Genomic DNA, 16,959 nt, shown 5'->3' on the forward strand with positions numbered 1-16,959 from the left:
TACCTCTTTTCAGGCCTCTGCAGCTTCCCAGAACCTCAACTCCCACCATGACGCCATTGCTGCGCGAACCGAACTACACTTCCCAGGCTGCTCCGCGCCTCTTCCCTACACGCCTCGTTTCCCGCGAGTTTGTGGCGGACGTGAAACCACGCGCCTCAACACCAGCGACACTTGGCAACTACGACTCCCAAGACACTTTGCGACTCCCAGAGCACTGAGTACGCCCCCTGATATACTTCCGGCCAGTGACGCACTTCCCCTTTGCTAGGCGCGCGGTGGACGGTCTGAAAGGCAGAACGTGAGTTAGGCTAGGGCCTCGCGTCTCCGGAGCCCGGCATGGCCTCCTCACGAGCCTCCTCCACGGTACGAAGCTCCGGATCGCAGCTCAGGCCGGTCCTCTCCCAGAGAGGGCGGGGTCCCTGTGGGAAGGGGCCGTTACCTTGCGGGTCAGGGCGGAGGAGGAGGAAGGCTGCGGGACCGTGGTGCGGAGCTTAGCAGCCTTTTCCTGGTTTTCTAAACGCCTTCGTATGCTGCAGCTCTTTTTGCACCGCTCTCACAAAGCCCTGAACAGTGGACACTTTTTCCTCACTGCTCCAAAACACGGTGCTTTGACATCAGGACGTGTCTTGATTTAAACTGTGTGAGTCATACTTAGGATGAGGCCCTCCTAACTTCTAATGGGCTCTGAAATATTTAAAATGTGTATTCCAGTAACATTGTGATTTGGTGCACCTAAAGCCGCCCTGATTGTTTAGGTTGTCCTTGGTATTTGCCCAGTGATGAACAGTTACTTTTGTAAAACCGGAGATTGCATTTTCAATAGAGTAAAGTAAACGGGCCCCAAAGCAAACCATACACATCAGACAGAAATTGATGACTTTTATTTGTATGCCAAACTTAACGGGAGCCTAAACTCGCACGGAATCAGTCTTGACCTTGTCCTTTAGTTTTGGGAGGAAGCAAATGAAAGCTCAGCACTAGCTTCATTCTTTTGGAAAGCATGGTTTAGTAGGACCAGGCCTTAATCTGGGTATTTGGTTTAACAGGCAACCAAAACCAAAGCACCTGATGATTTAGTCGCTCCTGTTGTGAAGAAACCGCACATCTATTATGGAAGCTTGGAAGAGAAAGAGAGAGAACGTCTGGCCAAAGGAGAGTCTGGGATTTTGGGAAAAGAAGGGCTCAAAGCAGGCATTGAAGCAGGAAATATTAATATAACCTCTGGTAAGATACAAACTGCAAATCATCTTTCTTTTCTTTTCTTTTTTTCTTTCTTTTTTTTTTTTTAAACAGTGCCAGGAATCCAACCCAAGGTGTTTTCCATGCTATGCAAGTGTTTCACCACGGAAGCACACAGTCCCATCCTTTGGCTAGTCTCTTGCCTTTGAATTCCCATTCCTCCTGCCTCCTCCCAGCACCTTTGATGATTCGATTTCCTAATGAACACCTTCCCAAACCTCATAACATTAGGTTTATAGGGTCAACCCCTCTGTTCGTCTGGGGAGCTAGTTCAGGTGGCCAAAGGCTTGCTGTAAAACCACTAGGACCTGAGCTTGGTCCGTAGAACCCATGTTTTTTGTTGGTTTGGTTTGTTGGGGGTTTTGGTTTGGTTTGGTTTTTTGTTTGTTTGTTTAAGCTGAATGTGGTGGTGCCTATTTAGAGTCTCAACGTTGGGGAGACAGACTACCACATGCACCAGCATGCACACTTACCCTTCTGTTCTTAACAATTGAATCTAGTGGATGTTTGGGTTCATCAGTTGTTATTTGTCTTTGGGAGATGTAACCAAGTTCTGGCATTGATGTGTAACTGTTGATAATAGTCTCTCTTCTACTCTCCTGGTTTTCTTTGCTTTTGTTTTGTTTCTGTTTTTCAAGACAGGATATCTCTGTGTAGCCCTGGACCAGGCTGTTCTCAAACTTGAAGGTTTGCATGGCTCTGCCTTCAGAGTGCTGGGGTTAAAGGTGTGTGACACCACTGGCTGGGTAACTTATTATGAGCATTTAAAACAGTTTTTTTTTTTTTTTTTTTTTTTTTTTTTTTAGGAAGAAATAAAAAGGAAGTAAAAGATTCCAGTGCACTCAGGGAGGCAGAGGCAGGGGGATTGCTGTGAGTTCAAGGCCAGCCTGGTCTACAAAGCAAGTCCAGGACAGCAAGGCTACACAGAGAAACCCTGTCTCAAAAACAAACAAACAAAAAGATTCCAGTGCCGAAAGGGCTGTGTGTGGCATCTCGCTGGCCATTTGAACACTTTCCCTACAGACATACAGTATTCTTAACTGTCTGTCTCTTCCTTCCCACCTACCTCCTTTTTTCATCTATTGTCTGTGTTTGTTCTGGGTTTTAAAACTAGTCTCTCTAGTATCCAGAAAGCCTATGGTCACAAGAATCTTGTTTTTCCTAGCCATTGTTTCTTCTATAACTAGTTAATGTGTGTGAAGGCTCTTATGGGGGACTATCTTAGCAGATAGCTTTGGCAGTGATAAGTAACATTTCTGTTGGACTTTTCAAATATGACATGTTCTAAGCTATATAAAGAGATAATGAAATAAATGGAAGAGTTGGCCCAGCTCTCCTGATTTCAATTTAAAGCATCATTTGGATTTATGTGACGTGATTGACACTACTTAATAAGCTGGAAATGGTAAGTTATAAAATATAAGACAGATTAGATAGATAAAACAGTTCTTTTACATGCATAGAACGTTTCAACTAATTAAAGGCCAAAGCAAATTTACATATTAATAAGATAGACATAATTGTTTATTATTAGAGAATTAAGTCTTGGCTGAAATTTTAATATTGCAAGTCGTAGGGCTTTTTTGTTGTTGTTGTTTTTGTTTGTTTTTGTTTTTCGAGACAGGATCTCCCTGGGTTAGGCTTGGCTTTCCTGGACTAGATTTGTAGACCAGGCTGGCCTCAAACTCAGAGTGATCCGCCTGCCTCTGCCTCCCGAGTGCTGGGATTAAAGGTGTGTGCCGCCACACCCGGTGACATAGGGCATTTTAAATGTTTTTCATGGTACTTGGATTTTTTTTTAAATCAGTAACTCAGATAGTGGATGTTTTTGTTGTTGGCCTTTCTTTCTGACAAGGTCCGTATGTGCCAGGCTGTCCACAGTCCCACTATATAGCCAAGTATGACACTGATCTCCTGGCCTTCTGCCTCCTCCATGTGCTGAGATTACACGTGTGCCCTGTCATTCTCAGCGTCTCTCCAGCTTTCTTTTCTGTTTCGCCCAAACAGCAATTTTATGTTTTGTTTTCGTTTTTCATTTTTCATTTTTTTTGGTTTTGGTTTTTCAAGACAGGGTTTCTCTGCATAGCCTTAGATGTCCTGGACTCACTTTGTAGATCAGGCTGGCCTCCAGCTCACAGTGATCTGCCTGCCTCTGCCTCCCAAGTGCTGGGATTAAAGCTGTGAGCCACCACGCCTGGCCCCAAACAGCAATTTTAAATAATCAAACTTTTTTTTTTGGTTCGTCAAAACAAGGATTTTCTGTGTAGCCATGGCTGTCCTAGACTGGATTTGTGGACCAGGCTGCTTTCAAACTCAAAACGATCCAGTCCTGCCTCTGCCTCTCCGTGTGCTGGGATCACAGGCATGGCTCATAATCAAACATTTTAACACAGTATAATCCAAAGATAATTCTTTTTAGATTTATTATCATATCTACACAATGTTTTTTCTGCATGTATGTCAGAAGAGGACACCAGATCTCATTATAGATGGTTGTGAGCCATCATGTGGTTGCTGGGAATTGAACTCAAGACCTTTGGAGGAGTAGCCAGTGTTCTTAACCTCTGAGCCATCACTCCAGCCCCAAAAGATAAATTTACTTGATACTCAATGCTGAGGAAATTAAATCTTTTCCCCCCATAACTGAGCCATGTGTTTCTATAAGAGCAAAAGCCTTTATACAGTAAAGACATTGCAGTTCATCATATGTAATCGTCTCTGGGACAGGTTGAGGTAGTATTCCTTAGTGTTGCATGGCGTGGCAGACAGTACGTGCATTGCAGAATTGTACAGTGTTTGGAACCAAGGCTGCAGCAAAGATCTATGGTGCATCCGGGCAGACACTGCCATAAACAATCGTAACTTGTTTTGAATTTGATTTTGAATTGTTGATCACTGCACTTTCAGGAACCTTTCAGTATTGCTGAATGCTTTGTGAGTCCCATACTTACACACTGGGTGGCACCTCCATCCCATGTAAGAGCCATACTCAGGACACACAGACTCTAATTGGAAGTTATTTCTAACTGTGTCTTCCCCCGTGTTGCCTGCTCTTTGCATAGGAGAAGTATTTGAAATCGAGGAGCACATCAGTGAGCGACAGGCAGAAGTCTTGGCAGAATTTGAAAGAAGAAAGCGAGCTCGGCAAATCAATGTTTCCACGGATGACTCAGAGGTCAAGGCTTGCCTCAGAGCCTTAGGAGAACCTATCACACTTTTTGGAGAGGGCCCTGCTGAGCGAAGAGAAAGGTGTCCTTTATAAATAGTTACACTTAGTATTTTTTTTTTAAATATAAGTTTCTAATATGAATTGTGAAGAAGGTATGAACTTCCTGTCAAGCCCTTTCCCGTTCTGCTGTGAAGTTGTTTGTTTAATATGCTAGGTGGTGGGTTTTTTGTTTTTTTGTTTTTTTGTTTTTAGATATCGTTTTAATTATGTAAATCTGCATGTATCTTTGTGGGGATGTGCACAGGTGAGTTGGGGTTCCCTAGAAGCCAAGAAGAGGGTGTCAGGTCCCCTGGAGCTGGAGCTACAGGAAATTGTGAGCTGCCCGCCATGGGTGCTGGGAACTGAACTTGGGTCCTCTAGAAGAACATGAAGTTACCCCTGACTTCTCTGCTCTGGTCCTGCAACACCAGGCTTCATTTTTTGTTTCTCTCTTACCTCTGAATGCTGTTTATTTTGTTTGAGCATAAGTGCCACTTGTTCACAGACTCCTTTCTCCTATGTAGTAAGACCCTGTGATTTCCTGTCACCGCCTTTTTAAAGGATACATTTTAAAAGTGTGTGTGTGTGTGTGTGTGTGTGTGTGTGTGTGTGTGTGTGTGTGTGTGTGTAAGCATGTGTGTGCCGTCATAGGGGCCATAGAACAACTTCTGAGAGTTGGTTCTCTCTCACCATGTGTCCCAGGTGCCTACCGCTTGGCAGCAGGCACCTTTACTGCTTGTTGCCTGCCAAGTCTGTCCCTGAGGTGAATGCCTTGAATCCCACTACCACTACCTTAGCTCGGGGCCACCATTGTGACTTGGGATTGCGTAGCAGGAAAAGTCTAGTTTTTACCTTATTCTCCCTCTTCTGCCTGTTGCCATATCATTCTTGTTGCAGACCCTTCTCGGTATAGCTCTGGTGACCAGGGCCCACTTGAGTGTCCAGCTTTGGTGCTTACCAGCTCCTCTATTCCATATTACAGCTCTGCTGAGCCATTTGCAGGTCTAAGTTCAGTCTGATTCCCTGACTGTTGGCCTTTACGTTTCTTTAACCCTCTACCTCAACTATTACTTTTCTGGTTTTGACTCTTTGGCTTGATAAGCACTTGACAACACCTTTTCTGTAACGCCTTCTCTGATATGTACCCCATACTCCTCCCAAGCCTTTGCTCCGCGCTTCCATGTTCCCTTCAGATCTTCTCCCCACTAGTATTGGTGTAATGTACTGCTTGCTGTAGTCCCTTCAGAATTATCCTGTAGTTTCAGTTTTGTAGTTGTAGTTTTGAAACAGGGTCTCACTCACTATATAGCTTTTGCTGGTCTGGAGCTCAATACCACACCTGGCTTGTAATTTTTTTTTTTTTTTTAATTGAAATAGGATTTCAGTGTGTGGCCCTGTTTGGCCTGGAGCTTACTTTGTAGACCAGGCTGGTCATAAACTCAGAGAGACGCACTTGCTTCTGCTTCGAGATGCTGGGATTAAAGGTGTGCGCCATCACGCTTGGTTCCTTTGTAGCTATTCTTAGTCATTAAATAACTTTAGCCCTTGAATCAGGGCCCTGCACATCATGGCATTAAGTGGATTCCAGCTGTCCTTAGAGCCTAACGTGGCAGCAGTGTATAGTCCAGTTGACTCTAACTGAAATAGGATAATTGCTGAAAGCTGGTTTTAGAGAGCCTTCAAATAAGTCTGTGTGGAAAAGCTTAGCGTGCCCACGTGAGTCTTGAGGAAGACCAGAGGAGTGTGAGAGGTGAAGGGGCTGACGGTTCACAGTGCTTCCCTTCACTTGCTTTTCCTGCTCTCTCTCATCCGTAGTCATCTGAGGCCAAAAAAATACTGACTAGGAAAATGGCAGAAGTAAACATGCTATAAGTTTAAATTATACCATTCTGAGTAATGCACTAAAATCTCACACCACCCAGCTCTGCCCCTTCATCTCTCTGTCCTTGCTGCCTTCCCATTAGTGTGCAGGGTAGGAAGACATTTTGAGAGAAGGACAGCAGACCCTTACTGTTCTTCATCTGGGCCGGATTCCCCACGCCGGCCATGTGCTTCTTCTCCAGCTAACCCATGGCGGCCTGCCTCTCTTCCCTTCAGGTCTCTCCCCTTCTCTTGGCGGTCCTTCTTCTTCCCAGAATTCCTCTCTCTCTCTCTCCTAGCCCCACCTATCTCCTGCCCTGCCCAGGTGGGATGGCTTTTTATTAAGCAAAAGGTGGGTCAGACAGCAAGCATTAATTAGCATCAAAATATATCAGATTATCCCAACAGACCCTGTTCCCATAATTATAAAAATCTGTTTTGAGCTGGGCAATGGTGGCACACACTTTTAATCCCAACACTCAGGAGGCAGAGGCAGGTAGATCTCTGTGAGTTCAAGGCCAGCCTGGTCTACAGAGTGAGTTCCAGGACAGCTAGGACTATACAGAGAAACCCTGTTTCTAAAAACAAATAAAATAAAAATCTTGTTTTGCTTTGTTGTTACTAACCTTTGAGTTAAACTGCATCATAAGGATGTATGAGTTGGGAAACAAACACAATTTAAGGCTCACCCTCTCTGGTGGTAAGCTCTCAGGCATCTTGACACATCTCCCACAAGTGCTGATGGGCCTGCTGGGCCTTTTGGCAGTCTGTTTCATCTGGATTCATTTCTGACCTTCGTTACAGGTTAAGAAATATCCTCTCAGTGGTCGGGACTGATGCCTTAAAAAAGACAAAAAAGGATGATGAGAAATCTAAGAAGTCAAAAGAAGAGGTAAAATGTGGAGAAATTCAGTAATAGTTTTTTCCAGTGCTTTGCTCTGCTAGGGTGGGGGGAAGTGTCCACAGGCTCTGCCATTTGGGACTGGTTGGTGGCACTAATTGGTAATTCTTATATTGCCTGGGATGGTGCTGTAAGTTCTCCATTCAGGAAGGAACTATGACACTCTCGGTGTGACTCAGTACGAAATCAGAAACTAAGACATCATAGAAAAAAATTAGGGGCTAGAGAGATTGCTCAGCCCTTAAGACTGCACAGTGCTTTTCAAGAAGAGCCAAGTTCAGTTCCCAACACCTGAGTCCAGCAATGCACAACTGCTGAGCAATCTAATGCCGTCTTCTGACCTCCATAGCACCTACGTTCATTTGCACATCCCCCACATAGTCACATAACACATAGTTAAATAAATCTTTTGAACGAAAACAAAAAGTGACTAATAGGTCGTTTGCCTGCTTTGTTGTATTACAGAGTCAGTCCCCTTTGTAAGCAGTTATAAGAGAAAGCAGATGCATTTCACACCTAACATTTCTTCTGTTGCTTCCTTTTCAGTATCAGCAAACTTGGTACCATGAAGGGCCAAATAGCCTGAAGGTGGCCAGGCTGTGGATTGCTAATTATTCACTCCCCAGGTAAGTGTGGTCCAGAAGAAAGAATTCTGTGATTTCTCTCAGGGACCAAGGGTAGGCTCTGGGTGGTGGCGTTTATTACAACAGGCTTGAGGAGTAGAGGGCGTGCAGACCCTTGTTGATAGATCCTTAGTGATGATGTTTATGGGTCACAGGGCAATGAAACGCCTGGAGGAGGCCCGGCTCCATAAGGAGATTCCTGAGACAACCAGAACCTCCCAGGTGCAGGAGCTGCACAAGTCTCTCCGGGTAAGAAGCTCTTTGCTGTCCAGTCTCTTACATCCTTAGTGTCTGTTTTGGCCCTCCCACGGGAATCTCCTGATGGATCTGTGGTGTGGGAGGCACCGTCAGCTGTGGTAACAGGAACATTGTGAGCTCGCAGAGCCCAGTGCTGCTCTTGACTGCACCCTTCTCACAGATCAAGCTGTGCTTTGCTTTTCTCTGTGGCTTTTGTTTGTATTTAGCTGACATAAAAGCTAATGGGGCAGATGACCAAGTGGCATTCCAGATAAGCCTTGATTCCCTTATTTCATCAGCACCAGTGTCTTCTGTCAACAGCAGGCATTTAAAAGTCCTGGGGTGGGTTGAGCTGAAAGGCTGTTACCACTGACGCGTCCTCTCTCTCCCGTTCCCCAATCTCTTTTTTCCCAAAAGTAGAAAAGCCAAAAAACTCTTAGATTGGTCTATTAATGATCACCTTGTTTGTTTGTTTGTTTCTGTTTTCTGTTTTAGTCTTTGAATAATTTCTGCAGTCAGATTGGAGATGATCGGCCAATCTCCTACTGTCACTTTAGTCCCAATTCTAAAATGCTAGCCACAGCTTGTTGGTAAGTCTTCTTTTACAATAACATTTTCCTAAATTGGGCATTGGTTCAGGAAGGACAGGATGCCTTTGTCTCAGATATTTTTCCCTCTGTCCTCTTCCTCTGCTTCCCACGAGCAGGTGTCATACCTCTGTCTGCTTAGTTGCTTCTTACAGAGATCTGCGACATGACATGACATGTCTGTAATGTTCTTCCACTGGTGTTCCGGAGTAGTTCGTGTGGGAACTTTATAGACCAAGTAGTTTTCATGCCTTAGTCAGCTTTTCTTTCTTAGTTCTTTGGTCTCGGTGAGGTAGTGCCCTTATCTGTACCTTTGGTAAAGTAGTAACATTTGTCAAGCACCTGGTAAGAACAGGGTGAATATTAATTACTAGCCTTACCTTTGTCTTGCATATGTTACCACATACACAGGAAACTCTCAAGATGTGTGATCACTTTGGTTTTGGGGTGCTGGTGTGTGGCTCTGTGTTCGTGTGGGTGTGTGCACGTGGAGGCTGGGGGCCAGTGTTGTATGTCATCTTCCTTCCCTGATGGCTCTCAACATTATTTTTGAAACAGGGTCTCTTACTGAACCTGAAGTTTCAATTCACCTAGACTGGCTGGCCCGTAAGCCCCAGGGATCTATCTGCCTGTCCCTGCGCTGGGCTTACGGACTTACATACCCAGATTTTACATGTGTTCTGGAAATTTGGACGTGAATCTTCATATTTGCATAGCAAACACTTTATTGAATATGTGAACCATTTCTTGGGCCCTATTTCATTTTACTTTTGCTTTTTTTCCTGGATCATGGCTATCTAATGAAAAAGAAAGCATCACTGACCGCAGAGAGATTGCTTCAGTGGGCAGAAAGTGAAGCTGTGGTTGATGAGAAAGCTAAAGACTAAATACTTGGTAGATAGCAAAATGCTGCTCAGAGTTCAAGTTCTGTCATATCACCCAATTTAACCCGGTCTCCCTTCCCTTGCAAGTTGACCTGGGCATTAAGAGTAGCCGCTTTCATTCCATGATGGTCTAGAAGAGGCCTGAGAGCTGCTGTCGCTCCTCTTGAGCAAGCTGTCGCTTTTTCTGATAGCCACTGTTGAGTGTATATGGGCAAGACAGCATTGTCCTTTGATAATGTTATGAAGGTGCCTTTTCCTTCCCAGACCAACCCTGGCTGAGATGCTTTCCTTTGTGTTTGATAGGAGTGGGCTCTGCAAGCTCTGGTCTGTCCCTGACTGCAGCCTCCTTCATACACTTAGAGGTGAGTTATTTTGGTTGGAGTTCTCATTCTTTTCCCAGCAAACTGTTAAACAGTGAAACTCCAGTTGGCACTCAGATACAATACACAGCATTGCTTCTGCCTGTGTGTTTGTGCTTGTGTGCTCTGTGAACGTATGTAAGTGCCATCAAAGACCAGATGAAGGTGTCTGCTCCCGTGGAGCTGGAGTTACAGGCAGTTTTGTGTTCTGGGAACCAAATTCGGTTCTCTGCAAGAGCAGAGCATTTTTATTTGAGTGGACGTGTCTGGTTTATCGCTCCACCACACCAGAATGACTTCACCTTCGTGCAGTCTGCCCTCCTGTCCAGCCACACTCTGCTTTAACAGCATCTAAGTCAAAAGACACAAAGGTTTTGTGGTTTACGGTTTTGATTCGGCTTAATCTCTTGAGATTGGAGCCTTACTCTTTCCCAAGCTAGCCTTCAATTCAATATCTTCCTGCCTCAGCCTCCCAAGTGCTGAGTGTAGTCCACTAGGCCAGTTTCTGCCCTTTTCTTTTCTCTTAAATTAAAAAAGAAAGAATGTAATTTGAGTATTTGTTTAAAACATTGGGGGCTGCATGTGCTGCTCTGAGAAACAACCTGAGTTCGGTTCCCAGAGCCCACACTGGTGCCTCACAGCTACCTGGAATTCTGGCTCCAAGGGATCCAGTGATCTCCGTGGGCATCTGCAGTCATGTGCACATACTCACATAAATACACATAATTTAAAAATAAATCTTAAAATATAAATAGATGAGCATGGTGTCACACACCTTTAATCCCAGCACTCAGGTGGCAGTGGTAGGTAGATCTTTGTAAAGTTGAGGCCAGCCTGGTCTTCATAGCAAGTTCAAGGTCAGCCAGGACTGCATACAGAGTCCCTGTCTCAAAAATAAATAAGTGTTCTTTTTTAGTAGTTGAACAGTCACGTTAATGCTGTCTGTTCCCATTCCCTAATAATTTACTTTCCATGTTGTTCATAGTAGTCTCTTTGCCCACAGCTTACAAACTCTGCTCTCTTCTACTTCTGTAGGCCATAACACAAATGTAGGAGCAATTGTATTTCATCCCAAATCCACTGTCTCACTGGACCAAAAAGATGTCAACTTGGCCTCTTGCGCTGCTGATGGCTCTGTGAAGCTCTGGAGTCTTGACAGGTGATTAATGCCCTTCTGTAGTCCCTACTGCCTCTCCTAACGCTGCAAGGCATTTGACTGGCCCTCTAGGACTGAAAGTGTGATGTTTAACCCCAGACATGCTCCAAGAGTCCGGGAAGTCACTAAAAGTAGATATCTTTCTTAGACCTTTTTTCTCCAAGCAGGTGTGCTGTGATCTTTTTTCCCCCCTGCTGACTTAGAGCTGCAGTTTTTGCCTTTAGCATAGTAGCTGCTGATTCCCAGTTACCATTATTCTAAAGCAATCCAGTTTACCCTACCTGGTAGGTTATCATTGGAGAAATGTTTATAGATAGGCTAAAGATGATGGATCATCTTGCTGGCCTCTTGGGTCTTAGCACACAGCCACAGAGGAGAGGAAAGTAGGGTTCTATCTGGTGGTACAGGCCACTGGTGTCATCTCTACCAAGGGGGTATTTTCCAACTACTGCACATTTTATTTCTTCGTGTGGGTGTTTTTACTAGTCCACTCAAAATTTTGGAAGCATACTACTGTGATCTAAAAGACATTTGAATACTCATTTTTCTTACCTAGGGAAAGCATGGGAAGGTTTTTAGTCCAGTATTTTCTAAAAGCGCTAATTAGCATCTGCAGTCTTTGCCAGATAGGGTCTCAGCTACTAGCACAGCAGCTTTAATTGGCTTTTGTAATATTTAGCAATGTTTATCCCCATGGAACACTGGTTGGGTCTGTGTGGCTCACTGACAACACTCCCTACTAATTGCCCTCTTTAGGCTCATGTTTATTTCCTCTCTCTGGCATTTCAGCCTCTCTGTTGTTGCTAGGTAGCAGAAATTAACAGCCGCCCAGAAGACACTGAGTCACTCCAGCCTAGGATTCCTTTTTCCATTTGGATCTTTGAACAGGCTAAGGGTTAAGAAAGATTATCTGGAATCCACTTAAACCAAAATGATTTCTGTATCCACACCTCCTCCAAAGTGTATTTTCTTTTGAAGCCAAGCACTGCTTTGATGCCGTGCAGCTGTTGCTCATCAGTCTGAAGAACTCTTTTCTAATCCTCCATGGAGAATTTGTAGACACACTGAATTTAGATAGTGATCACTTTGCCCTGTGGTCACAGAAATTATCCTCTATTTTATAGAACTTGAGCAAGTAGCTTAAATTACTGTTATCCCAGGATTGTAGCCCTTTGCACAGAGCCTTGTGCAGGGTGCTGTCAGCTCCCTGAGCTGCCCCATGGTAATACCTGTGTACAAACTACAGAATGGCTATGTCTACACAGCAGCAAATAAACTTAGTGGGCATCTGCATGGCTATTAAGATGTGCTAATCCTTATATGTGTTTGCTTCCCTTCAGCGATGAACCAGTGGCAGATATTGAAGGCCATACGGTGCGTGTGGCTCGGGTAATGTGGCATCCGTCAGGGCGTTTCCTGGGCACAACCTGGTAAGCCATCTATTACTGTTCAGTTTTTATAGGCCTGCTGGTTTTGATAATCCTTTTCAGTTATCTGCCAAGTAAATTTTTAGAGCAAGGATGTTCAACTAGAATTTCTCAAGCTTCAGTAATAGAGTCAGAAAAAGAGTATGATATAGTCAGGGCACAGTATATTTATTTTCATGTCCTACTGAGTGTGCTATGCATTCTACTGAAGTCTCTCTGCTGGGTGTGATGGCACATACCTGTGATCCAAGGCCAGCCTATATATTCTTTATAGCAAGACTATAAAAAAAACAATGGGCTAGAAAGATGGCTCAAAGGTTAAGAGTACTGTGTGTTCTTCCAAAGGTCCTAAGTTCAATTCCCAGCAACCACATGGTGGCTCACAACCATCTATACTGAGATCTGGTGCCCTCTCCTGGAGTGCAGGCACACATTTGGGCAGAATATTGTATAAATAATAAATAAATCAAAAATAAAATAAAATAGAGCTGAGTGATTGTAGCACATGCCTTTAATCCCAGCACTCAGGAGGCAGAATGCCTGAGTTTGAGGCCAGCCTGGTCTATAGATCGAGTTTAGGACAGCCAGGGCTACACAGAGAAACCCTGTCTTTTAAAACAAACAAAAACATTAAATAAAATTTCTCTGTGCCAATGTGTTGGCTTCTTTTTATTGTGTAAATTTAATGAGGCTTAGTTCTAAAAATCTTTTTCTCTCAGGTTTAAGCAGCATACAAAGAATGTCATTGTTTTATTGTACATTGAGATTGTTTTGTTGTACAATTAACTTTGACAAGTACATACCATTTGTACCACCCAATAAAGTTCTGTCCCACTCCTTCTTAATCTCCCCTGTAAGCAATCTCTGAGTTGATTTCTGTTCGTTAAGCCTGTTTATACCCATTCATGTTGTTAAACTGAGTATAGTCCATTGTGTGTCTTTGCCACAGTTTATGCATGTTTCTAGGTTGTGGCTAGTTAACATAAAGCCACTATAAATATTTTTTATGTGTATGGGTGTTTTGCCTGCATGTATGTCAGTGTACATCATGTGCCTAGTGTCCACAGAGGTCAGAAAAAGGCATCAGATCCCCTAGAATTAGAATTTCATATGGTTGTGAGCTGCCATGTAGATGCTGGGAATCCCCTGAAACATTTAGGCAAGCTGGGCTCAGTGCCACATGCTTATAATCCCAGCACTTAGAAGGAAGATCTCAAGTTTGAGGCCAGCCTGGGTGGGCTTCATAGTGGGACCCTGTTCCCTAGGATACAATCTTAGGAACAGCTGCGTTCTGCCCACTCGTTTTATAGTTTTGTCTGTGTTTGCTGTTGTTATCCCTACTGTTTGCCACTGAAGCTTGCACGTAGTAATATCTTCTTTAGTGTTACTCCCTGATGACTGACGCTGCTGAGTATTTTTGCTTTGTACATATGCTTGTGCATCCTGGGCGTCTCTTCTTTTGTGCAGGGTCCAGTTGCTTTGCCCTTCTTGAGTTTATCTATTCTGTATTTTTAGACCATAGCCTATTTGCTACCATCATTTAGGGCTTCTATTAAAATTGCTTTAGCACCCTTACTGAAAACATTCTGATCATATATGTTTGGGTCTGCTCTGTTTGTCTATTTGTTCACCTGATTTTTTTTTTAATGCTCAACATCCAGTTGAGACTCCAGTAAATATACCAATGCCTGATGACTGACGGGATAAAGCCGTGGGATGAAGGGGTGGGTGGGGACAGTGCAGTTGTTGCTGGACCCAGGGCCCTGCACATACCAGGCAAGGCTCCCCTACTGTTCAGCCCCAAACCAGAGGATTCTTTTTTTTTAAAAAGCCACTAAAGTATAGAATGCTATTGTCTTCCAACTGTCACCTAAAGCAGATAGTCTTGGATGGTGAGATGTTGTTCATCTCTGAAGGGAACTTCCTGTTAATACGGCTGAATTAGCAGTTTCGGGAGCATAGGCTAACTAGTTAATTTATAGTACTTTGTTGTATTAGACACCAAGTAGGTCTGCTGGTTGATTATTGGTGTGATTTATTTTACTGTATTTGTTTTTAAGTTATGACCGTTCATGGCGCTTGTGGGATTTAGAGGCTCAAGAGGAGATCCTGCATCAGGAAGGCCACAGCATGGGTGTGTATGACATTGCCTTCCATCAAGATGGCTCTTTGGCTGGCACTGGGTAAGACTTCCTCCACAAAGCAAGGGGTGGGCAGCTCAGTAGTCTCACCTCTTAGGCATCCCTGTTTCCATGTCGAACTGGATCCAGTATACTCACATATATGTCGTTTCATCAGGGGACTGGATGCATTTGGCCGAGTTTGGGACCTACGCACAGGACGTTGCATTATGTTCCTAGAAGGCCACCTGAAGGAAATCTATGGGATAAATTTCTCCCCCAATGGGTAAAGCACACTCAGTGAATGGGGGAGGGGGGCTCCTGGTCAGACAGTGCTTTCTGTTTCTAACTATGATACTTGTGATCCACAGCTACCACATTGCAACTGGCAGTGGTGACAATACCTGCAAAGTATGGGACCTTCGACAACGACGCTGTGTCTACACCATCCCCGCCCATCAGAACTTAGTGACTGGTGTCAAGTTTGAACGTAAGCTTTTTTCTTGTTCTCAGCCTTAACACTAGACAGCCTTTGCTTCAAGGAATACATGCTAGGTGTTAGACTCACTTAGACATGGAACCTCTGGTAAAGAAACAAATTTCAGTTTCCTTCCCTCTGCCGTACCCGTAGACCAAGCTGTGGCAAAGCTACTTCTTGAGGCAGAGTTTTGTGAAGGCCCCGTCTCCCGTTTGCCAAGCACTAGGTGCCTGACGTTACTGAACAGGCTGTCCCTTATCTTAGAGGCCCCTCAAAATGTAGAATACATGTGTTCTTTCGAAATAATGTGTTTTGGCAGTTGTTTGTGGGTTTTTTCTTAAGCTCTTTCTGAAGACGTGAATTCTTGATGTTTGCTTTATGTCTCCTACAGCTATCCATGGAGACTTCCTGCTTACAGGTGCCTATGACAACACAGCCAAGATCTGGACCCACCCAGGCTGGTCCCCACTGAAGACTTTGGCTGGTCATGAGGGCAAAGTGATGGGCCTAGACATTTCTTCTGATGGGCAGCTCATAGCCACTTGCTCATATGACAGGACCTTCAAGCTCTGGATGGCAGAGTAGGCAAGACGATGGGAAGAAGGACTCAGACCTTGTGTTCTCACCACGGAGCCATTTTCCTCAAAGGACAAGAATTGTGTTGTGTTCTATCATGTTTTCCGCCAAACGCCATGTGTAGGATTGGATTTTCACATCAGTCCCACTTCTGAGGAAGCTAGTCCTGGATGATGGCAAGCCCTCCATGGTTAGAACGCAGCTCTCGTCCTAGGTTCTGCCTTAAACTGTGTAGACGGTGTTAGACTCAGTCCTTTTGAGTGCCTCCCACCTCACAGCACTGAGGAGTATGCCTATTCTTTCGTTTTTGGGTTTTTTTACTTGACATTTTGAGGCAGGCTCTGTCTTGGAACTTGGTGTATATGTCAGGAAGTCTCACATTGTAACTGTTCCCCGCCTCTGCCTTTCAAGTGATGGCATTACACAGACATGCTGTTGCGCCTGGCAGTTGCTTTTTTTTTTTTTTTTTTTTTTTTTTTTTTTTTGAGACAGGGCTTCTCTTGTCCTGGCTGTCCTAGACTTAGCCCAGGCTGGCCTCAAACTCTGCTTGGGACTACATGTGACCCAGCAAGCAAAATGGCTGAACTGTATTTGACATCTCCCCAGTTATGAAGGCATGTCGCTGCCTTTACTTGAGCAGTGCCTGATGGCAAGCTCCTCTCCTGAAAGTGAGGTATGAGCAGCAGGCTGTGGCTGTGTGATGCCTCTGCAGGAAAGATGATTCCCGTCTTTGTATGGAGCTCGCAGAGAATGTCGACTGCATCGAGGAACTCAGAACTGAACACTTGGCCTTGTTAGGGGAACCTCTTTGAAGTTTGCCGTCCTTCTTGATAAAACAGGGCATTGTATCCAGGCTCAAAGGAGTTTTTAGAAAACAAACCTGATGTCTCTTGTACCACCTCCTTCCTGTTGGTTATTTAAAGGATGTACTTTATGTATTAAAAGATACTAAATGTCAAAGTAATTGGAAAAGAAATCCTAATTTATGGTTGGGGATGCCCAAACTTTTTAAAAATACGCTTGCCAAGAGCAAAATTCTAATATAAAAGCTATCTTTCAAAGGTTTTTTGTTGTTGTTGTTTTTTGTTTTTCATGACAGGGTTTCTCTGTTATTTTGGCTGTCCTTGATTTGCTTTGTAGTCCAGGCTGGCCTACAGCAGTCCACCTGCCTCCGCCTCCCGAGTGCTTGGATTGAAGGCGTGGGCTACCACACCTGACAATTCAAGGGATTATTTTTTAGTTCGGCATTATATGAACCTAACCATTAGTCCATGGAGGTCCCTTCTTTAGTTTTGAGATCTAAT

The 16,959-nt window shown here is 44.2% G+C and overlaps 1 protein-coding gene across 1 annotated transcript; it reads left to right on the forward strand.

Moving 5' to 3' along the window:
* Window positions 1-318: 318 nt before the first annotated feature.
* Window positions 319-15,728, forward strand: Prpf4 (pre-mRNA processing factor 4). Its single transcript, XM_051162860.1, has 14 exons — window positions 319-363; window positions 1,047-1,224; window positions 4,302-4,488; window positions 7,112-7,199; window positions 7,755-7,834; window positions 7,987-8,080; window positions 8,564-8,658; window positions 9,843-9,901; window positions 10,934-11,057; window positions 12,395-12,484; window positions 14,542-14,664; window positions 14,780-14,887; window positions 14,973-15,091; window positions 15,471-15,728. Exons 1-14 carry the CDS (start codon window positions 337-339, stop codon window positions 15,662-15,664), a joined length of 1,566 nt encoding a protein of 521 aa, XP_051018817.1. The 5' UTR covers window positions 319-336; the 3' UTR covers window positions 15,665-15,728.
* The last annotated feature ends 1,231 nt before the right edge of the window (window positions 15,729-16,959 follow it).

The sequence above is a fragment of the Acomys russatus genome, chromosome 2, assembly GCF_903995435.1.
Source record: "Acomys russatus chromosome 2, mAcoRus1.1, whole genome shotgun sequence".
NCBI lineage: Eukaryota > Metazoa > Chordata > Mammalia > Rodentia > Muridae > Acomys > Acomys russatus.